The sequence below is a fragment of the Ptychodera flava genome, chromosome 3 (genome assembly GCF_041260155.1).
Source record: "Ptychodera flava strain L36383 chromosome 3, AS_Pfla_20210202, whole genome shotgun sequence".
Taxonomy (NCBI): Eukaryota; Metazoa; Hemichordata; class Enteropneusta; family Ptychoderidae; genus Ptychodera; species Ptychodera flava.
Genome location: NC_091930.1, coordinates 32,398,358 through 32,423,069, shown reverse-complemented (window position 1 = coordinate 32,423,069; position 24,712 = coordinate 32,398,358). Strand labels below are relative to the sequence as shown.

Here is a 24,712-nt window from a genome sequence, read left to right as displayed (position 1 = left end):
ATTCTACATATACATATCTGCAGAGTAATTTCAAGTGAATGATTAAACGAGCCCGAACAACAATTGAATGCATAATGAAAAGTTACAAAACCATTAAAGTTTTAGGGTGCCCATGTGTTGATTCTAAAACGGGCACTGGCTAATTAACTCCATTGTGCGCAAACATGTATGCGCGTAGAAAATGGCTGGGTATTTATCCCAAACCTTGACGACATAGAAACGTACAGAGACAATCAATCATTCTTGATAGCGTCAAGTGTCAAGTCAGATATCAATAATACGAACAGTGGAGTGGGCGTAGTGGCGTATGTGACTGAAAACAGCCAGCACCAGTGTTACTCGTGACTGTACGAGCAAACTTCGCTATTCTCTATTTTATCGAGATTTTTAACAACAGAGTCACAGAGTTGTCCTGCATCGTTCAGTGCCTGTGACGTGCTGCATTGTTTGCATCCCTGAATTTACATTAACACATCAGGTGATGCCATGATTTTTTATACCTTGATTTCGATTCAAATCTATTTTGGCAACTATTAACTTGCACTCTTTGTTGTTTCGTATATGTCATGAAATACACATCGCAATGCTTTACAACAAAAGGATAAGTTTACGATCGCAGTCAGTGAATATATAAGTTTTCAATAAGAATTAAAAACCTGAAAGCTAACTCACTAACTAACGAATGGAGACGAACTGTGTTATCAGATTTGCCAATACACTGCATAACGATTATCAGCGGTTCCAAACTGGCAGGGAAGCAAATACGTACACACTTCAGGCTGAATGCGGCTGTTCAAATTCTTCTGTAGCTCATCAGCCATACTGATAACGGCTTAACAGTCTGCTGACCTGGACAAGGTCAGTCGGGTCATGACATGCTCGGAGAATAGCAGATATAAGGGATCGACCATTTTACAGACGGTGTTCACGAGGAGTTGAAGTCAAATGTCCCGAGACCTTAATTTAACACCGTAGAAGAACAAGAATGGTATATCTCTAAATGTTGTCACCATTGCATTTTACAAATCATGTCAGTGCTTGATACAATTTAGCACAACACAGTTACTTGCATGTCCCTTAAACCCTTGGGATCCATGTTTTCGACAAAACACATGCAATGATGCGAGCACCCTCAACGTTTGATATCAAGAGAAGAGAAAGGTGCTGATGTAATTCCACAATTGCAAGCTGTCTAAGATATCTTGACAGTATTGAAAATTGTGTGATTCTCTCTCTTTTATCGAATTCATTAAATCCCCGCATTGCAGCAACAATATGGTTATTCTGTCCAGAGATTGAGCATATATACACTGTCATTGAGGCACTCAACGCTTGGTCGTAAATTTACACTTATTAATTTGCACTGATATTGAACACACCGATGCAAAACTTTCCATAGAAGACATCACCCTGTAGTTTAACGAAACCATTCTACAAATGTGCTCTGGCAGTTCGCGTATCTCTCCTCCAGTAAAGCTCCCCGTGGGTCTGTTTGTCAATTTGCATAGTACGTTTCGTACATGCCTCTCTGCAGAACACAAACGAATAAGAACTAAACTTATTTAGAATTCAGCGGATAGGCATACACAATATTTTACTTTAGGTTGCCTCAGAGATAAGTTTTTGCAAATACCGAATTCAAAACATAGTTACAAATATCGCATTTTTCTTATATATATATATATATATATATATATATATATATATATATATTAATATATATATATATATATATATATATATATATATATATATAAGTGTACAAGAAACGAAAGAACCCGAAAAATAGACTAAGAATCCAGAGCTACTCGTACAAACACCGGTATTCTCAACATCTTCGGCGATCACAGCATTGTCACCATTTTACACATGTACACATCAACAGCCCCATAACTTTTCATGACTAGAGAAAGCACAAGCTCAATTCGTTCAGTGACATCACAGATCAACTTAGCCCAGGGGGAACCCCCAGCTCAATATCTAATTTATGTCATTCAGGAAACGCGTTCAGAGCCTATATGTCAATGACAGGTGCTTCAAGTTATACATTTAAATGCCCTTGTATTGACCATTGACATTTTATTCGACATCGGGACCAGACAACAAAACAAGGAAAGTTACACATAAGTTCGGATTAGTGTTCGTATGTGCGCAGACGTCAGTAGGCGTATTTACGAGTGGTAACACATCCCTGATGACGTCATATATTCCTTTAAAACAAACTGCATCGTACATGTACAAACTTTGGAACACAACAATTAGTTGAAAGTCAAGAGTAAATTATAATATTTGAATTCTGATCGTCAATACTCTGATAAATTATATACATATATTAATAAAAAAACTATAAACTATATCGTTTGCCATGATTACGTGTTCGCCATTTATCATCATGTTAAATAGATTCTCCATATGGAGGATTCGCATTTATATACATTGTGTGGCACAGTTTTCGTCATTATTTTATACATTCTCCATTGTTTTTGCACCATGGAGTACTTTGTTCGTCGTTTGACACCCTACAGTATCCCGGACATCTATGAGTTGAATTCGCCATTCACGGAAAACACAATTGGAACTAAATTGGGATAATTGGATTGGCACAATTTCTCAAAAATTCAAGGGATTTGTTAAATATTTCTACATGTTTACTGACCATCTTTACAGTTTTATTCAAAATTTGTAATGTTGTGCTCATGTTAGGAGTAAGAATCATTACGTAACTGCATCTAATGCAATCTTGTTCAATACTTATGAACAATATTTATATTTGAATGAAAATATGCGAACTTGTCTATACTTTCTTGGTACTGAAATACTAGTTTTAATCTCGATTTGTTACTTTTCCCCAACCAAAATGAAGTTTTTCGATCGATTTAAGGTTTAGTTAGTCAGGGTCATTTCAAAAGTGCCATGACCACGTTTTGTGTTTATTAAGTCCCGAATTGACAAAAAATTAGGACATTTGTGTTCTTACTCAAAGTCATTAATTAGACACATTTTATGCATTTTGTCTCGATTTTTTAATGACATTTACACAAAAATACCACCTTTTCATGGAAATGAATACGACTAAAGGAATATACAATAATTGCCGTGGTTTTGTTGTTTTGTTCGATGAAAACAATATTTTAATTTTAACAGTGTTCTATCATTTTGTAAGATTTAAGCTGTAAAAATGTCGATTTCATAAAAATTTTCGTTATAATTACTATCATCCAATTATCCCAATTAATATATCTGTTAATCTCAGGCCAGAAGTGGGAGGACGAATCGATTTTGGAGTTTTAAAGAAAAGAGAGCTGAATGCAGTTATAACACTGAGGCGACTGGCAGAGACCAAATTTGTTGTTCGGCTTTGCCTTGCATAACTGTTTGCAACATCGTTTCAGAACTACGAAAGATGATGTTTTAAACAGAGCAACACATTGACTTGTGCGTTTTTAGAAAGACCTTGTTTGAATGGGAGAGCTCGTGTATACTGTTGAGTTGCTCTTTTTGAAATTTTGTGTTTCCAAGGTAGCGGCATAGGGTATTAATCCGACAAGGCCAGATATGCAATTTATTTGTTTTACGTCCTCCTACTCGGAGGATTCAGAAGCTACTTCATCGGACAAGCGCACATCTTGCGTAATTTTTTTTAGCTCTTGATTGCATAATCTTCCATCACTTACAGTATTCTGACGCAAAGTCAAGCCGTGACTTTTACAGCGCCAAAAATATTTATTTCAGCAGTCAAATGACGGCCATTGAACCATGTGATTAGCCGATACGGTACACTCTTGAAAAATATAATAACAGAAATATGTATGTATGCGTAAACCGTCTAATATTGAGGTTATGATTTTGGGTTTAACTTTAAATACACCTTGCAACATTTTAGAATTCTCAGTAGACGTAAAACAAAAAAAAATCTTTTCTTTTCCTTTGCCTAAGTTTTTTTAGTGTACAGAGTGAAGAGGTCGTGCGAGTGTTGAAGTCACTGGCCTAATAAGGTGAACACGATATTGATATTGGCATGACAGATTTATTTCTATGTGTCGCACCATCACCTCTGTTTATTTGATCTGCCTACTCTTGTGAATAAAGACTTCCATTGCACAGAAACGAACAAAGTAACAGGGTTGTAACCTGTACAAGGTCAGTCGGATCATGATTCAGTTGTTGCATAAACGACGGAAAGATACAACATATGATACTGGGGAAAATTCAACAGGATGGAAAAGTATCAACACAACACTTTAGGAGGGTAAAGTGTCGGAAGCAGCCGAACATAGATAAAATACAATTATTGAAGTTCTATCCGTGTCGTTTGTTTCCCCTTTCTGAGAAACTTTCCCTTTTGAACTATTCAAACAAATATCCGAGTCTCCTCTCTTCACCTCTCCCTATTCCTGTGTAACACAAACACGGAGACACACACACACTCTCTCTCTCTCTCTCTCTCTCTCCTCTCTCCTCTCTCTCTCTCTCTCTCTTCTCTCTCTCTCTTCTCTCTCTCTCTCTCATTCCAGCAGTAGTTCGTTCACCTCATTTGAGATAGATCATGTCCTCAACGCGTTGAGGACACTATAAAATGTCGGTTTAAGGTCAAATAGCTTTTGCAACCACCTTAATTCACCTGTGTAACATTAGCTTACCTAAAGCTCAAAGGGAGCCATTATTGTCGAATTATCATGTTTTGTGAGACTTACTCGTTATCGTAAGCGCTGTCACGTTTTCACATTTAAAATATCCCACAGAAGAATATGATATATCGCCATTTAAATTACAAATATTGGAGACTGGGGCAATTAAGGGGCGACATAGTCATTAGTACGACGTTCATCGTAACACACATACAATCGTTTATCCCAGCTTGTGTAAATTTGCCAACAGGTTAAACTTCCTAATTTCATTTCCACCTCGTGTTAGATTTTGCAACCGAGTTTTCCTTTTTCAGCTACATAATGATTTATGTATCACTCTAATGGTTTCAAGCAGTTCTACACACTAGGAGATTAAATATTTCATCTCTCCCAAACTTTTTATGAAAAGAAAACGCTACCCATCATATATAATTAGGCTCAATCGGTAAAAAGACCTGTATTTTTTGCTTTAGTGGTGTTTGTCAGAGGCTCTGAACTGGCGGGAAGCAAATACGCTGTGACACTTCAGGCTGAATGGAGGTGTTCAAATTGATCTGTCTCTTAGTAGCCATTCTGATAACGCCTTAACAGTCTACTGACCTGGATTAGGTCAGTCGGGTCACGGTCGGAGAAGCAGTCAATGTAATGGATCCACCTTTTGACATTGTTGGAACAAGGGTGTGAAGGCAACTATCCCAAGACCTATATAAAAAAAATCATGTATAATACTATACATGCTTTCATCTCGCATGCATGTGTCAAGTATACTAGTGCTTGGTAATGTTGAAGCACAAGATAGATACTGGTATGTCCCTTGAACCCTTAGGATAGATTTGTTTAGATAACACATGGAATAATGTGGCGCCCCCAAAGTTCAATATAAGAAGAACAGAAGAAAGCCAACCGCTGATTCAATCACGATCAAAGTAACTAGTTTTAGCTTAGGCGATTCTGTTTGTAATTTCAAGTTGACTCAGACATTTCATAGTACTGAAAATTATGATATCTCTCTTTCTTTTGCCTAATTCATTAAATCCCTGAATTATAGTAACAATATAGTTAAATTGTATACCATCCACATATTGCGCACGCACGCTCTGCTATGAGTGACTCTGCACTTGGTCATCAATTTACTCTTATATTTTCATTGTCATGTCATTGCCAATGTCATCTAGTTACACGAAACAAAATACCGAAAATTTTAAGTCAGTGGGTTTCTACTCAATCAAACTCCATGTTAGCTTCCTTGTAAGCAAACTGCACTCATAATACATACCGTTCGTACACTCCCCTCTATAGAACAAATTAAAAAAAAAATCGCCAGGATTTAGCAATTAGACTTTGGCGTTAGGTATAGACAATTGTTTACATGAGTTTGCCTTGAAGATTAGTGTACACAAATATCCAATTCAATCAAAGTTGTAAATGAAGCATTTTTCGTAAGTACACAGAAACGAACCAACCCGAAAAATAGACACAGACATAGGCATAGGCATGCAAGTGAAAGAAGGCAACCGTCATGTTATTCCTGTCCACGACGTAGAAGCCTGAGGTAACTGTACAGACACCGGTATTCTCACCATCGACGACGACAACAACATCGTCATCATCCACAGTCACTACATTATCACAAACCCTATAATTTGTAATGACAATCACATGTTCCTAAAAACTCTGGTATCTCATCCCTTGAAAGAACACAAGCTCAATTCGCTCAAGTGACGTCACAGATCAACTCAATCAAGGGGAACCCCCACGCTGTATATGTTAAATTACGTCATTTTGGGTAACATTTTCAGAACGTGTGCTTTCAAATAAATTAATAATTATGAATTTTTAACGACTTATATCAATATGGCCCTTTGCAGAAACCTGCCGAACATCAACTTATGATAATCGGCTGACTGAATGACGGGTAAGATGTCAACCATTCACATTACGCCATGAGGCCATGGTGTCGCTCCAACCACGTGATCGTGGGGTTTGCTAAAAATACCGGACTTTCAGTCTTACCGCCCTGCGCTTTAGATGATGCTTCTTGGTCGGTGAAAGGTAGCCAATTCCGCAAATGATCTTCTGGCCTGTTCTCTCAAATTTTGATCTCCTCGAAGAGTCTTCATGTTTGCTACATATCATTGGTGCTGAACGAGGGTGTTTTGTTTCTTTGACACTGCTGAGTAGAGGTGGCGCCGCGGCGTGCTCGCTACTTCTTGCCGCCGAAAGGTCTGCGAGAGCGGGAGTCGATTGAGTAGTCTGGTTCCCTGACCCATTTCCCCGGTAGAGGGCGTGGGAAATATAGGGTCAGGTACCGGTAGCCATCTTGAACAGAATTTTGTTCAAGATGGCGGAGGTTAGTCACCTGACAGAACATGCTACAACAAATATGGCTGCTACCATGAAAACGCCGGTCAAAATTCGACTGGATCAGAATTATGTTCGAACACTGGTATCCGAACCAAAAACATTGGCACACGAGACGGGAAACATAAACTGAAAGGATTAATCCAGAAGTACGGGGAAATAGAGGTGATTGAAGGCTGGCTGTGATATCGCAGCAGTACTTGTTGCGTGTATCGAACGCGCTAGGGTCATTGAGGTCATCGCCGACTGTGGCGTGACCCCAATGACCCGAGCACGTTCGATACACGCCACAAGTACTGCTGCGATATCACAGCTAATTGAAAGCAAACTGTGTTGGAACTGTGAACGACCATTGATTTCGATGGATAGAATGGTGTCCGAATTTCGTGAAAAATGCCAGGCATCATGTCGACATTCTAAAAGTATTAAGAGGTGTGCTAACAGTGGCTAAATCATGGGTAGAAAGTCTTTCTTTCTACCTCCACGGCTTTGTGGTACAAACAAGAAGTTGGTGTCAGTGAGCCTGAAAATGCGAAACCCAAGAAAGATGAGAAAAAGTTACAAGTGTTACTTTCATCCAATCACAGCTTGTTTTATTTTAAACCAATAGCGTCCATGTTTACATTAGCCGGTACCTGACCCTATATTTCCCCACGCCCTCTACCGGGGAAATGGGTCAGGGAACCAGACTATTGATTGAGCTGCCTCTAAACTAACCGTCGAATTTCTTTTTCTGCCTCTCTGATGCTGCATTCGAGCTGACTCAATACACTGTTTTAGGGCTTTGTCGCCTTCGTCCAGGCACCCTGCATATTGGAATATTGGTCGCTGCTCGAAATAATGAAATTTGAACCCGAAGCGAGAAAACATTACCTAACTTGTCATTGCTTGACTGACGGGCGACTGAAGGGTTGACCCGGATGTATTACAGAGCGCCCTCACGCAACTTTCAAATCGTACGCAATTAACCGTTTTTAACAGGGATCAAAATTAGTAATATTATATTGTTGATAAAGAATGTTGTATTCAAGAATATCGCTCGGTTTAAACGTTTACCAATAGACTGATGTGCTTCTTTTCTTGCAAACCCAACTCCCTCAATCTAATTCTTTTAGAATCTACAGCAGGTGCGAACGTTTGCTTGTACATTTTGCGGCCATTTCATTAATTATTAGTATATGAAACCTGATAATTTATTTTGAAGTAATCTGATAATTTTAATCTTTCTGTCACGTGTTGAGGGATGTTCAATTCTAACTTTGAGATTGACCGAATGCTTGATATTGTAATCAGAGTATCCCTTAAAATAACGATTACTGCGGAACTGAAAGATAGAGGGAGATTATATTTTAAGTAGATAGACTAAAGATTAATGATGTTATCATCTTCATTTTTATGTATGAAACCCTCCGTAAATGCACTGTAAACATGCTAGCCACAACACATTCCGATGACGACAGACATACGCCAAAAGGAACGTATCGTCACTGAAATTTGTTACTTCCACTTGAGCAAGTTTCTCATCGTATCATCTCTGCCGCCATCCGCCATGTCATCTGCCATGTATGATCAACACGATGTCAATCCCTTGGGATCGCGCTACTGCTCTACCTCAACAGGATGAAAACGTTTCTATTCGGAGTTAGATGAATTTAACGATCAGCATACTGGTTGCTTTGCCCTCTGGCACGCTGCCATTCACCTTTAACCCTTCCACCACCATGGTTTGTCCCAAATCCATTGTATTCTATGGTAAAGTTGGACCTGTACACAGGAACTGGGGGTGAAAGGGTTAACCTCTACGTTTCTGGGCGTATTCATACTGTACAACTACAAATACAATCGACAGTGGTATCATACATGTTTACACATTCATCAAAAAGTAGGCGTCATAAAACTTTCGATGTGAGCTGGTTTTATTAACTAGTGTCTTATGAACTTAAATGAACACACACTCATGTGTACACGACTTGAAAAAATGTGGGTACGTGTTCCTCTATTATACACTGACGACAGCTAGCTGATCACGTTGATTATTGGCAATGGGAGCCATTATCTATGCTTTTGAAAACCCTGGAGTATTTTACAGTGGATTTCAAAATACCTAGAAATTACAACATGCTTGGGTGACAAGATAAACGTTCCCCGTGATAGAAAATGACGCCACCTGCATTCATTACAAACGTTCTCCTTCGATAAATTTTGCAACAATTTAACCCAATACGACGTTCACTGTGCCACAGTCAACATCGTCAGTGTTGCCGCGCTCCAATTAAAAACCTCACCCGTACAATGACTGCTTGAACATTCTTATATTACCTTTATCAAATTTTCCGTCGATGAAACTGCACAGAACGCTAACGATAGGTTTTTTCTCAGTACAGTGTGTACGGGTCGGTACAACGATTGGTGTTTCCTACACTCAACGTGTTCTGTGAGTGAGAACAGTGGACGTCGTATTGGGTTAAATTGTTGCAAAATCTATCAAAGGAGAACGTTTGCAATGGATGCAGTTTTAGTCATTCTTTTATTGTCAGAATCGTTTTTCTAATCAGCCTAGCACGATGTAATTCCAAGCTATTTTGAAATTACTGTATGTTGTTCTGATAATTTTTTCATTCATTCTTTCTTTGCTTGGTCATTACCTCCCAATAAGTCAAAGAATAGCGTGCACATTCTTAGATATGTATGTCGGTATCAATGTGCTGGTCACTATCTTCGCAGTTTCTTTGTTAACACATCTTATGATTCTCAACCAAAAATTGAACATATCAACATAACTTTACAAATGCTGACTTCTATTTACAAACAAATCGAGAACATTCAGTTGCCATGTAAATGTACCTCATACAATCATCAAAATTTTACGTGACAAAGTTTAGTTGATCTGACCAAACTTAAAATAATAAGCTGACCACAAATCGTAGAGAAATTCACTTGAACTGTCATCAACTATTCAACTTGTCATTTAAAGTCTCTCAAAGGAAATATATTGATAAGAAATAGTTTCCATATTTAAACAGTAACTTAAAAGAGTTCATCCAGTGCATGGTATACAAAAGGCACACTATCAACATAATCCTAATAGACAAAGGGTCAAGTTAAAAATCAAGATATGATTGCGACAAAAAACTACTGATCGCAATAATGAAGCCATAACTTGTTATGCTAATACACTCTATAGTTGGTCATTTGACGTCGTCCATAGAAACCATATATTAACGATGAACCTTTACTAATATTGAAAGATTAAATATTGAGAAAAAAAAATACTAGGCTGACGTATTACAAAGTGTAAATCTATCACTACTCTTAAAATGTAAATATTTGCAACGAAAAGCAGAATTATTAACATTAATTCTTCAACAAACCGCCTACTTTTTTCTAAGGTGTAATTATTGAAGTTTTCGAGTTGAAGTTTTACGATGTTAAAGGTTGCAAATCTAGGATAAAGGTGTTTCAAAAACGCCTTCTGTCAGCTGTAAAACCTTTTGCATTTTATGTTAAACGATACGATGTAAACTAGAACAAATTCAATTAGACTACGGGAAACTTTGACTAAACGATACCATATTGCAAAACAGCTTTACATAACGTGTAATACAGACTTCTCTGTCATAATTGGTTCGCTTTTGATGGTCTTCATAAATAAACTTTACAACTTTTTAACCGTTGATAAGCCACTCACTCAAGATGTTTGCCCGTTTTGAGTAATTACAGCTGTCTGTATCTGTTGAAGTTCGTGATCTCAAAAATTGTTTCTGGCATTGAATGTTGTCAAATGATCACAAAGGCATATTGTGGAGGTCATGTTAGAGGCTGGTGATACCTAAGAATTAAATGAAAAATCTTTATATCAAATGAAATAAATTAAAGTTAATTAAAGTTTTCAACTCGATAAGATGGTTTTCTTGTTTTACATTCTCTTGGTATGTGACAGACAATTGATATGTTCACACGACCTAAACTGTCAGATATTAGTCATAAATGAGATGATAGTTTTCGTTCATATTATATGTTCATGTAAAACCAATATCATTACCTTGCAACCGTCACTGTTCCAGGTACCAGATCTCTCATCCATGTATCCACACATGATTTGCTTGACGTACATTGAAAGCTTTACATCGTGCCCTGCATTTCAAAAATAAAAGCAAAAAATATTGTAATGCAATAAGCCAACATGATAACAATATTTACATCTTCGGTGTAAGCATGTTATACTCGGTCTTAATTTAGTCATGGGTTGTGTTTTTTATAAAGAATTCTGATATTTAAAAAGGCCAAACATATTCATTCACAGCTGGTCATTTTTGCCAAATTTCATCACCACATTAAAAATTAGGTACAGCAATGTTTCTCAACAATTACGTAAGTGTGTGTTTCCTATTTGCCGAATCTATTACTGCAAGATTACAACCAAAACAAAAAAAAAATATATATAATACCGACGTTTTGGGGAATGAGCAAACAGTGATTTGTACTCTAACCTAGTTGTCACGGCAATCAGTAAATAGTAATGGATCACAGTTATTCGTCTTTATATGTTTGACCACACTACCCTCCAACAATCTATTAGTATCGTTATGATTATGATTTACGATTACATGACTTAAGATGTTAATCCGAGCATAGACCCTCGAGAAAAACTTAGAGGGTCTATGATTCGAGTGACTTCCTTGGTTTCATTTATTTCATTTGATATATTTATAATTAAAAAAAAGAAAATTTAAAGGTAAAAAACTGAAAAACACAAACTATTATTCCTGCCTGTCGAATAATAAGCGTTCGTTTACCCCCCCTTTTTCACTGTCATTGTCATTGCCATTTTCTGTCTGTCTGGGTTTTTTTATTTTCTTCTCTCGATTTTAAAGAGGTAAGTGATTACTCAGCCATGCAACGTACGCTGTGGCAAGGCAAACGTTATGTTATATTCTCCAGTCAACGAAAACTCTTGTTCGGGGATGAATATACTTGAGTAGTCGCCATAAAATTTCTCATCAACGGAAAACTTGTAGTGTGTGTATTCTGTGGAATTCTTGACTCCGAGGTCTTCGAAGATGTAGGCCGTGATATCTGTGTAAATTTCATCAGAGCTGTCCAAATGGATTATTGCAGCGTGCGGCACATGCGATATCTGTAATAGTCATAAACGATGAGTGATGATTATAAATTGTACATCGATCAACACCTACAAATGTACAATCATTCCGTATCCCCTTACTTCCGAATTCAGAGATAGGGTAATAGGGTAAGACTTTTATCTGCATATGGGATAAGGTCGTTTTGTCGGCAGCGCTATCGCAAAGATAGAAATAAAGGATCTGAAGATTTTGGATCAATCAGATAAACATAAACATATGAGGAATATTTTATATTTTGATAAACATGATAGTCACTGTTTCTCTGTTCCTCAATGCCGTAAAAATTGATGACGTTCACGGTCGTCTGATACTAGAAGTACATAACAGCTCGTTAGCGCTGTCGACCGTAGTGTCACCTGTTGAAACCACACAATCAAAGATTCACTTACATTAGCTTTCGACCTGTAGTATGTAATGTTATCTGCTTCGATGTACACACCATCTATCAATGTGTAAATTTCTGGTGTAACAGGGTCAGTTGAAAATATGACAGCAATATCTTCCTTTGTGTCATTCACTATCGTTGAACAAAATAAATTTCGAAGTGAGATTTAGATTTAAACTGTTATCAATAGAAGGAGGCGGTGTATAATATGACATTATTCATGGAAAGACAATTAGCTACAAGTATTGATAATTATATTCGTAATTTTTGAGCTTTTTTATCATAGTCCTCAGAGAATATTAAGATGCACAATGTTGAGCTTGTCAAGTGAGCCAGTTCATGTTTAAACTGTGCTCTTATTTATAATAAGTGGTGAGTAAGATTGGGACCACAATTCAAATTTTAAACAAAAACAGTGCATTTTACACGTAAGTACCATAGTGATTATTTACAATCTGAATAGTAAGTTTCAGTGGTAGAACAAGATAATACAAAACAAACAAAATAAGTGCACAAGTCGTCAACGGTTAATACTAAGGATAGTTTAAATAATACACTCGGAAACAGGTGAAATTAAATATAATGACGTTTGATGGCCGATTAAAATATCTTATTCCTCTCTCTGCTAACATGACTACATACTGTAATCAGTAGTTTGCTATCTGTATTGTAGGCATATTTTTTATTTCCCGTGAAGTGCTTCAAGTAGGCACTATTCTCTTTATCATATCTGTAGGTACACAAAAGCAAGATGCATTGTTGTATCGTAACATCTCGAAACCTGTAAACACCACTGCTATCACTTGAGTGTGAAAACTGAAAAAGCGATAGCTCATTTGCCTAACCATAATATTTTTTTTGAAAACTTGAATAACTAAAGCATGTACAATATGTAAACATTTCCAAAAGAAATGAGAGAATAGACAAACTACAGATATGTAAGCCAATTAAATTTATTCTTTTTCCAATGGTTAGCGAACAGAGAAATGATTGTGATAGCTGTGGTAGAAGAGGAAAGAGTAACTGGTTAAGTCTTACCTCTTATCTGATTGCCTTCCCTATCTGTAAAGGAGAGACTCAGAATATCACTTGCTTTGCTTCCATGCTGGAATGATCTTCTATTCAGCCGCTTGACCTGTAGTCAATGGACAGTTAATTGTCAGATTTCAGGCGTTTTAACCGACTTGCCGCCATCAGTGTCGGGGTGTTTCCGTACTACATTTGCTGCTTAATAGTAAACAAGGTACAAAAAATAGCTGTCGCTCTCTACGTATGGAGGGTTTTGCTATGTACCTTACGAAAATCAAAGCATTACTTTCAAAGTAACGTTTAGATGACCAATCAACTCGATTAGGCATTTTGTCCGTTGAATAATTATTATATTTAAAGAAAAAATATCAACGACTATTGAACGGTGATGAAATCAATAAGTAATATTATTTGTTTTAAATCGTCATAATGCAATTCCAATATTGCAATTTCTTTGCACCTATAGAGTTAAGCAAAACACAATATAACTTGTACCAGCACATTCACTGCTTAGATCGCGAACGCATAAAGCATTCACCTTTCGCTGACTTTGTATCTGTCCCTATGATGTGTTGTTCTATACTTACAATTCTATTAATGGAATCTCTTTGTTGTGTAGAATTTTGGAAGAGTGCCTCTGCTGTTGGCAGTCTAAATCCATTTCCATCTCCAATCATCACTGAAGTGTTAGTCAGTTTCTCTGCATTGTCACTTTCCAAGTTCAAACGGAGGGAAGGCGTTTCCAATACTACGGGACCACTGGAAGGCTCAATGTTTCGCAAGACAAAATTTGCCAGGCTGTCTGCTGCGTTAAGTACAGACTCCGTCAACAAATTTCTGTCTTGATTACTCTCTTCATTCTCGGCCGCAGCGTTCTTTAGTACTGCAATACCGTCATTCATCGACTGCAGTATGTCTGTAAGGAGTTTGTATATTGGTCAGACCACAATCGTAGTTGGGAATAATGATTTTTGCTATGGAATACGGGGTACAATACGCATTAAAACACTTGCACTAAAAATGTAAATGTTACTTTTAGATTTTCAGGAGGGAACTGTGTTAAAAATGGTCGTTTTTTTTTCAAATTAATTGCAATTTTTTTAACATTAAAAAAGTGACTCAAATGAGAACCCAAAAATGAGAAAACATTTACCAATTCTCAAATGTTCCTGTATGGATACGCTGATGTCATGCTTGATTGTACGACCTGTGTGTCAGCCAATGATGAAATAAAGAAAATGAATGGCCGCCATTGATAAGTTTAAAGTAACAGGATGATTTTAAAATTTGTAAAGCCAAACTATTATATATCTTAATTATGAATTAGATTTTTTTATGTTGAATGGTGGGCGCAATGATTTAGACCTACCTTGAGCCATGACCTGGACTTCATCTGCGGAAACGTTGACATGAGAAAGATCATCGATCGCTTTGGATAATTTGCTAAACCTTTCGATAGCCTTTTTAAACAAGAAAGAATAAACAAAGAGCCATTGGTATGGGGAATGGCTGTCATTGAAACATATCTCAAGAACGATCAGTTTGTTACTTAAGTTTCATGCGTCTTGCAATCTTTGGTCAGGGCTAACTATTTATATGTCTTTTCAGTCAGTTAGTTCACGTGTTCTCACACGTGGGGTATGTATTAGCGATGTCTATCTGTCTGTCTGTCTGCCTTACTGTCAGCATGTGTGTCAGTGTGTCTGTCTGTCTGTTTACATAATAAGTCAAGAACGCCTGCATGGATTCAAGTGAGATTTGCTAGACAGGTACCAGAAGCCAATGGCAAAACCCAATTAGATTTTGGCTAATGTGGTTTAAATATTAATGAAGTTATTATACAGTTTTTCCTATTTTTTCCCATACAGACGGTAATAACAGTTTCGACATATATCAAGAAACATCAAGAAATAATGAACAAACTTTTCTGAAGCTTTTCAATGATGAAAATCTCAGATCATAATGATTATACTGTGAGTGCAATGTCAATTATCTGTTCATTTACAAATTTAAAGAACTTTCAAATTTGTAATCAGTAATATTTACGAAAACCTGCACCAAATTTCATGACACCTTGCTAAAAATATCTAGTAGATGTCAAATTGTTCTTTGTAGCATTGAACAGTATAAGGTTAAAATATAACTCATTTGCATATTTAATGACGTTTTGTAATTATTCATATACTCCAAAATAACTGGACCAAATTTGATGAAATCTGTTGCAGATGCTGATCAGACAGATATCTGACTCTGTGGAGAAGATTCATTAGTGTGAAGTTAATAAAGGGTGTATTTGCATTTTAATAAATTTTCTAATTTAGCAAAACCTGCTACAGATATTGATCTTATAAATGTCTAATTGTTGCGTAAAGCACTGAGGATTGTCAAGTTAATAAATAGCTAATTTATGTATATATATATATATATATATATATATATATATATATATATATATATATATATATATGCACACTAGTGTATATGTACACATATTTGAATATCTGAACGTGGCAATATATGTAATGTTACTAACCTCTGTTGGAGATACGCTCGGCTGGGTTCCGTTTTTATCTTCAAATAAAGGACGGGCGACACCTTTGTGCATGTTGCACGTAGCGTATAGAAAGCAAATGGAACCGTTAAAAAGCATTCAATACGTTAAACTTATAACGCCCTGTCTAACAAAAAGTTAAAAAACTATGGAACAGAACGGAAATTAAAGGTTCATACAGACATCGTTGGATTGTGATTTCACTCTATATTTAGATATCTTCAAGGGAAGAAACGACCGACATTAAGATCTAATGTATGAGTCAGGCGACAATGCACGTATTGAACTCTTCTACCCGATTTCTCTATATAGGTAAGTAAGTAAGGACGTCGTTAGGTCAATTTAAGTAAATAGATTAGCAGAATCCACGAGTAAGAGGAATCACCTTTAGAACGTATTTTAAAGGTCTATGTGGTGATACAGAGGTCGTTAAAGCAAGCATGATAACGATAAGATATTAAATTGTCCAAGGTTATTTACCTACAAATGACATTCCATAAAAACAGCCGATGTGCACAATATGACCTTTGAGACACATGCTTCCATTTATCCTCACCTTTTACAGTAACATTAAACCAACAGAAAGCCGTATTACCAGAAGGATCTTTAGCTTTATAGGAAACTGTTGTTATGCCGATGGAAAAGTTACTTCCTGGTTCATGACTTCCAGACATACTGACAGTACCGGAATTGTCTGAGACATTTGGAAGCGTCCATGTCAACGAGACAACAGGCATATCGAGAAATATCTTTGTTTCAATATTTGATGGACAGATTACATTTGGTTTCTCTGTGTCTGAAAAAAAAACGAGCGTATAGGAACTAATTAAGTAATATATTTAAATTAGAAATGCGCTGTATTTGTTAGAAAAAGGCCAGATCTAAACATAAATTAATATGAGTATGGGTGCCATACATCATAAAGTTTATATTTATCAAAATTTGTGTGAGAAGCAAAGTATGAACCATTTAAGAATTAACAGGTAGCAGCCTGATTTCATTAAGAATGATCGCCTTTTAAATATGAAGGATTGAAATGCTTCATTTTGTAATAATGATTTTGATATTATCATGCAAATTTGAAACCCTTTTAAAATATTGTTTAATAGTTCACAAATTACATGAAATGTATACTAATTAATATTTAGCTCATTTCATGTCATTAAAGTGACTAGTTTCGGAACGTTCCTCAGAATACCACGAAGGGCTGTCTATAAGTTTCGTTTTCTTGTTCAAATAAAGGACGGGGGACACCTTTGTGCATGTTGCACATAGTGTAAAGTAATGCTACTGAAACCGTTAAAAATGCATTCATTAAAAGTAAAATTATAACGCCCTGTCTAACAATAAATTCAAAAACTATATAACAGAACGGGAATCAAAGGTTCATACGAACGTCGTTGGATTATGATTTCACTTTATAATTAGATGTCTTCAAGGGAAGAAGTGACTCACATTTAGATATATATGTATGAGTCAGGCGACAATGCACGTATTGAACTCTTCTACCCGATTTCTCTAAAATTCAAATGATGCTGGTAAATATATAAGTAAGTAAGTAAGGACGTCGTTACGTCAATTTATGTAAATAGTTATAAGTATAGTCCAGAGTAAGTGGAATTACCTTTTAGAACGTATTTTAAAGGTCTGTGTGATAATAGATGTGCCAAAGTCGTTATAGAAAGCATGCTGTCTATAAGATATCATTAAATTGTCTAGGTTTATTTACCTACAAATGACATTCCATAAAAACGACCAATGTGCACAATATGACCTTTGAGACACGTGCTTCTATTTAGCCTCACCTTTGACGGTAATATTAAACCAACAGGAAGCCGTATTACCAGAAGGATCTTCAACTGTATAGGAAATTGTTGTTATGCCGATGGAAAATTTACTCCCTGGTTCATGGCTTCCAGACATACGGAAAGTACCGGAATTGTCAGAGGCATTTGGGAGTATCCATGTCAACGAGACAGTTGGCATACCGAGAAATGTCTCCGCTTCAATGTTTGATGGACAGATTACATTTGGTTTCTCTGTGTCTGAAAAAACGAGAGTGTAGGAACTAATAAAGTAATATACTTAAACTTAACAATGCGCTGTGTTTTTATACAAGCAAATGGCCAGAACTTAACAAAATTAATATGAGTATAGGTGTAATATATAATAAAGTTTATATTTATCAAATTTGGTGAGAGAAGCAAAGCGTGAACCAAATTTGCAACTTGGTTAAAGATTTAACAGGTAGCAGCCCGATTTTACTTATTATCATTGTCTTTTAAATAGGAAGGATTGAAATGCCTTTTCGTAATTTACTTTTATATTAATATGCAAATTGGAAACCTTTTAAACATACTGTTTAATAGTTCACAAATTAGATGAAACGAATACACATTATTATCACATACATAGACCCAGTTATCCCTATAGTATGACGTCACACTATAGGTATATGACTACGATGAATCCATATTCCACATGTGGTGGATATGGGACCCGGACTACTTTCAACAAACGTAAACAAACAAAATCAGCTGTTCAGGACACGATGAACACCGCTTTGAATTTCTCGAGACGCAAAAGTGGGAGGGTAATGAAGTTTAGGGAAATACGGGGTATTAAAATACATGTGTAAAATATAAAATACGGCTGATTCTAGAATTTTCATTAATTTATGTGCGGGCGGGAAAAATTGTAGTCTGCTGTCACTTTTTGACGATCGAGTGGACAACACAAAATGTCAGCAATGGAGCAGCGTCACGTAAATGTCAGTGGTGAAGAAATTGACCAATTCATCGCAAATCAACGCCGAAAAAACACAGTTAAAGCCACCAACACATCAGTCAAGCAGTTCATAAGCTTTTTGCAGGCCACCGAGTGCAGTCAAGTAGAATTTATTTGTTGCCACCAGAAATTCTGGATCAACACCTTGCCAAGTTTTTCATCGGAGCCCGACAGAGTGATGGCAGTGAGTACGAACCCGATACTTTAACCAGCTACCAACGAGGCATCGATCGTTACCTTTCAGAGAAAGGCTACCGATATTCCATCTGTAGGGATACAGTTTTTAAGGTGTCTCAAGATGCACTCAGAGCGAAGCGTTGCGATCTTAAGTCGAAGGGCAAAGGAAATAAATCTCGAGCCGCCGAGCCACTGACAGACGATGACATTAAACTTATGCGAGAAAAGAAAATACTCGGTAACTACAATCCAGAATCGGTCTTATACACAGTGTGGTGGAATAACACCAAGCTCCTTGGTTTTCGAGCCTGTGACGAAAAGAGAAAATTGTGTTGGAGTGACATAGTTCTGAAACAACAACAGCGGGTCGCGAGTATCTGGAGTTGTCCGGACATGACAACAAAACCAGGAGTGGTCAATATGGTCACGCTCGTCCGTACGCACCGAAAATGTTCGCTGTTGAAGACAAGAGTATCTGTCCCGTTGAAACCTACAAAATATATAAAGACCATCGCCCAGATGACATGTGCGAATTACATTCTCCGTTCTACCTGGCCATAAATTATAACACAACCATCCAGATATGGTTCAAACGACAACCGATGGGCAAAAACAAACTGGAGAGTATCGTGAAAACCATCACAGAACGAGCCGGAATAAAGGGGCGCCAAAACGAATCACAGTGCACGAAAGACAGCAATCCAGAAACTCAGTGAGCATGGTATTCCTCCGACCCAAATAATGCAACTTTCTGGTCACAGAAATGTCCAGTCTATCAATTCGTACGCCGTAAACTCTTTAAATCAACAGGAAGTAATGTCAGATATTTTGACCGGCGCCGAAAACCCCAGAAATCAACTGATGCCAATGCCGCAACGATCGTCTCCTGCTGCTGTCGAGCCTCTGTCGATGTCCACCAACAACATGATAAGGAGCGTCGACGATGACCCAAGACAGAGTACCGTGACAGCTGCAGCAGCAGGGATGTTTTCTGGAGCAACCTTGGCAAGTTGCAAGTTTAACATCACCATCAACGTTGCCGGAGCATCTGGCAGCAGTCAACGAGTCGAGCCAAGGAAGCGAAGAGCGTTCGTCATTTCAGACAGCAGCGACAATACTTCTCCTGACTACAGACGCATCCGAAGAAACGCTGTGTTGTTCTCTCAAAGCGACGATAGCTCGTAGGATTTTCAGTGAACTTGAATGTTCAATTAATTGCCTTTTGTATTTATTGTATTGCATGATAGTATGCGTAAATTTCCCAAATTACCTTGTCATGGAAGTGCTTCTGAGGTTCCGGACATTCGTTTAATTCGAGCCGCACACCGTTGTTAATTACATTTAAACGAGTTAGTTTTTATTCGTAAAATATAAAATATACAATTGATAATTTCGTCAAACAAAGTTTTCAAAAGTTCATACAAAGTTTGGAAAGCAGTGTTCTTTGAATGGTGTTCAAACAATGACGACATTTTTTGAAATATGCTCGCGATTGATATCTGTTCTCGGTAACAACGTGACAGAGTAATGGTGCCGTCCCGCTTCACTCGCACGTCATTGTTATTGTTATTTTGATCGATGAATTTTCACTGACATTGATGTTATGGTATAAATCAAATAAATACCTTGTGTTAAACGATACCTGGTCTTTCGTTGTTCCGCTTGATTCGCACAGAATACCCCCAACGAGAGTTGTTATTATCCATAAGAGCAGCCTCAGTGTGCTTCAAGTAATTGTGAACTATGGCGTGGCCATGAACAGCTGAGCGCGGTCAAGTCAGCTGTGACCCAACCATGACCGCATAACATGAGCGGAGGAATTTTTTTTCAAATAGTCCCTATCTTTTTTCCTCGGCATTTAGTGTGGGATATCATATCTGAAAGGTTTATTCAAGGAAAACTGGGTCTATGTATGTGATAAATATATAATCCCCCGTATTCCTCACTCGTGTGTCTGCGTCGCGGACTCGTGATTCCCCGTGTAGCGGCCGTATCCCCCCTCGCCTTCGGCTCGGAGGGATACGGCCGCTACACGGGGAATCACTCGTCCGCGACGCAGCCACACTCGTTCGGAATACGGGGGGATTATATATAAATATTATTTTATGCTTACATGTGTAATATTTTAACGCATTTCATGTCATTAAATTACTAGTTTCCAAATGTTCCTCAGATTACCATGAAGGGTTGTCTACAAGTTCCATATGAAATTAAATTTTCATGTGTGAGAAAATCTCGTCAGCATATTTGATAATGTTTCACATATAGCCACCTGCCAACGAAATCGTAACAAAATATAACGTACAACCTATTCAACTGCGCAATGTACTTGTTGAGGACATATTATTAAATGCTTTAATACGACAGTAAAATCGGTCAAATTTGGCGATGTTCGATCATAGAACAAATAAAATTATCATTTCAAAGTTTCAGAAATTATTTTTCTAGTGCTATATTTACGACAACTCGTCTGTAACAGGTCTCAAAAGTCTTCAGACGCAAACAAAATTGTAACAAACTTACAGAGATCGCCCTGTGTCAGACATAAAAGGTGTTACAAAACAGATCACCGACGTTGTTTTTGTTGCCTAAGTAGATGCTATTGTAAAAGAACTTATTTTGCCAGCAATGTTTAAATTTGTTAAAATTTGGTTTTTTTTCTACAAAGAATGAATCAATTCAAAGAAACAGGTCTCTCAATATGGGCTGAAAACTTGAATAATGTAGGTAACTGTGTGAAAACAGTACTCACCAAAGAAATTGAAACTACGTTATGTGACTTCCATGCAACCATTTGAGAGTATCAAAAAGCAAATGGCCGCACTCCCACAGGACGCTGGAAACTCATGATTTTCTATTATGTTTAGACTCCCTATCTCACTTACCTTGCACAATGCCCGATATATAAATGGGATAGACATCTTTTGCTGGTATTGCATCCTTTAGCCAGCACGCTCCCGTGCCTGGGTCAGATTTTTGATAGGACCAAGCTTTACAACCAAAGGTTTGTAGGCATGTCGTACAGCAATCCTCAGAGGACGATTTGTGAACCGGCATACCATCCATATCAGATGCAGCACGATTGAACCCGTCCTCGAAGGAACATAATGACAGATCTGCATAAAGCAAAACCATACATCCATGAAATGAAAAAATGTGTACATATTAGGGTGTTTGTTTTCCGTATTCATTTAAACCGAAGTGATTTTAATAAACCGACCGAAGGATTATACGATGTTTGTATGTGGCTTTTGGGGACCTGCGCGCATACGTTCAAGACAAAGTTGATTAAAAAAGTTTGAAGTCGAGCTCTCTTGCATATTTGTTAATTCAACCTTCCTCGTGAAAATGAAACCTGGTTTTATATTTTTTAATAAATGCAGATTGACACCCTAAACATATTTTCGACTACATTTACTGCAGACAAGTAGGTGATGTATAATTTAAACCAATATAATTTTGCAAATGGCCCTATTTCATCACTTAAATGTACCTCTGTTTATTGCCAGTCTTAAAATCGCGTATTGACCGGTGAGTCTGTCATAATAAATAAATCCATAGCCTTATTGAAATTTGTTTTACAACACTATAAAGTAATGCCCTATGGCCTTGCTAATAGCAAATGTTTTGTGCTTTTCAAGATATGCGAGCAGCTGGTAAAATGAGCTAATTAATTACCTTCGTGTGGGTAATTAATTACGAGTTGCTGCGCAACGAATCACAATGCGTACACATCACAAGAACATGACGCGATATTCACCAAAACTGCGTGTTATAACACCTTCATTACACATGCACTTTGGTTGTGACTGTTTTATTAGGGGCGTTCCCAAATTAGCAGTGAAAAATACATGAAACATACACTCACGACTGTAGCTGTGGTCGGTAAAGGTGATGGGTGTCGCTAGCAATACGTACACAATTTCAATTAGTTTGCTTGTTTGATAGTTAATAATATAACACCCTGCTTGTGTTTAAGAGCGACAGCTAAACCCAGAAAGCAAACTAATACTTTACCATAAGTGTGAATCATGTTGCAGAGCATCTAGATATGGAAAGGCATGACTTACTTAAGTGGTTTAATATCATGTTGTGCTGGCAATGCCATTTGATATGTTGTGCTGGGCAATCAATATGTTGTGCTGGGCATTCAATTTGTTTTGCTGGGCATTCAATTTGTTTTGCTGGGTTTTCAATGTGTTGTGATGGGCATTCAATATATTGTGCTGGGCATTCATATGTTGTGCTGGGCAATTGATATATTGTGCTGGTCATTCTGTATGTTATGCTGGACATTTGATATGTTCTGATGGATATTCAATATATTTTGCTGGGCATTCAATGTGTTGTGATGGGCATTCAATATTGTATATTATAGCCCAAACATGGGACTATGTGCCCGAGGGCAGGTGACCATTTGCCCGAAGTAAGGAGGGCAAATGGTCTCCTGCCACGAGGGTACATAGTTCCATGTTTGGGCTATCATGCTTTTATTACATGCCTCTCTTACACAGTTTTCATTCAAAATATTGAGATTTATTGGCAAATGATAATCCAATGCTTTATTTCCGTCTTAGACGAAAATCCGTTAATAATGGAACGATTTTATCACCGAATGGCGCATGATATATTTAAACTACTGTTATGCGGTTAGCAATTTTTTTCTGCAAAATTTTCCAAAACCGGAATTCCTGTGCAAAAAATGAACTTTCGACACGTACATAAAAATTGTCAAGTTGAAAATAGTTCAGGTTCACTTTCAGTCCAATGATGACTATGCGGCCTGCAACGTCATCGACGAGTTACCATGAATCGATATACGAGGCATGTAACAAGGTGTGCTGGTTATTCAATATATTGTGCTGGGCATTCAATATTGTAAGTTATAGCCCAAACATGGGACTATGTGCCGAGGGTAGGTGACCATTTGCCCGACGTAAGGAGGGCAAATGGTCTCCTACCCCAAGGGTACATAGTCCCTTGTTTGGGCTATGTTTTTATTACATGCCTCTCTTACTCAGTTTGCACCAAAAATATTTACTTTTAGTGGCAAATTATAGTCAAATGCTTTATTTTCATTTTCGACGAAAAACGGTTAAAAATAGGAACGATTTTCATCATCGAACGACGCATTGATATATTTAAACTACTGTTATGCGGTTTATCAATGTTTTTATTTGCGAAATTTTTAAAAAACCGGATTTTCTGTGCAAAACATGAAATTTCAAGACTTTCATATCCAAAAGTTTTCAAGTTGAAAATAGTTCAGGTTCAGTTTAAGTCCAGTGATGACTATGCGGCTCGCGACGTCATCGGCGAGTTACATTGAATCCTATGAAGCGCACGACGTTCGATATACGAGGCATGTAATAAGGTGTGCTGGGCATCCAAAATATTGTGCTGGGCATTTGATATGTTATGCTTGGTGTTCAATATATTGAGCTGGGCGTTCAATATGTTGTCCTGGGAATTTACCATATTGTCATTGGCATTCAATATGTTGTCCTAGGCATTTAATATGTTGTTCTAGGCAAAATTTTATTTCGCCCTGTGAAAGGGCCATGACTTTTTTTTTTTTGATTAAGCGTGATCCGCGACTTTGGCGGAATTCTCCGCAGGAAATTAACTAAAACAGTGAGGCATTGACTCA

The 24,712-nt window shown here is 37.3% G+C and overlaps 1 protein-coding gene across 1 annotated transcript; it reads right to left on the bottom strand.

Moving 5' to 3' along the window:
* Positions 1-10,016: 10,016 nt before the first annotated feature.
* LOC139129212 (uncharacterized) lies at positions 10,017-18,126 on the bottom strand. The gene is made up of 10 exons (XM_070694852.1): positions 17,904-18,126; positions 16,655-16,894; positions 16,081-16,142; positions 14,917-15,007; positions 14,135-14,463; positions 13,557-13,653; positions 12,523-12,650; positions 11,895-12,126; positions 11,032-11,123; positions 10,017-10,070 (listed from the first exon to the last, which is right to left on the bottom strand). The coding sequence occupies exons 1-10, from the start codon at positions 18,082-18,084 to the stop codon at positions 10,017-10,019; spliced, it is 1,506 nt and encodes a 501-aa protein (XP_070550953.1). The 5' UTR covers positions 18,085-18,126.
* Positions 18,127-24,712: the final 6,586 nt, after the last annotated feature.

Bases quoted from the DNA above. Each gene is read 5' to 3' on its own strand.
- LOC139129212 (XM_070694852.1), bottom strand. From the start codon at position 18,084: ATGCCAACTGTCTCGTTGACATGGATACTCCCAAATGCCTCTGACAAT. The intron at 16,895-17,903 runs GTGAGGCTAAAT...TTTTTTTTTCAG, and splicing joins GTTTAATATTACCGTCAAAG to ACACAGAGAAACCAAATGTA. The intron at 11,124-11,894 runs GTACGTTGCATG...TTTGAAATGCAG, and splicing joins AACGTTTGCCTTGCCACAGC to GGCACGATGTAAAGCTTTCA.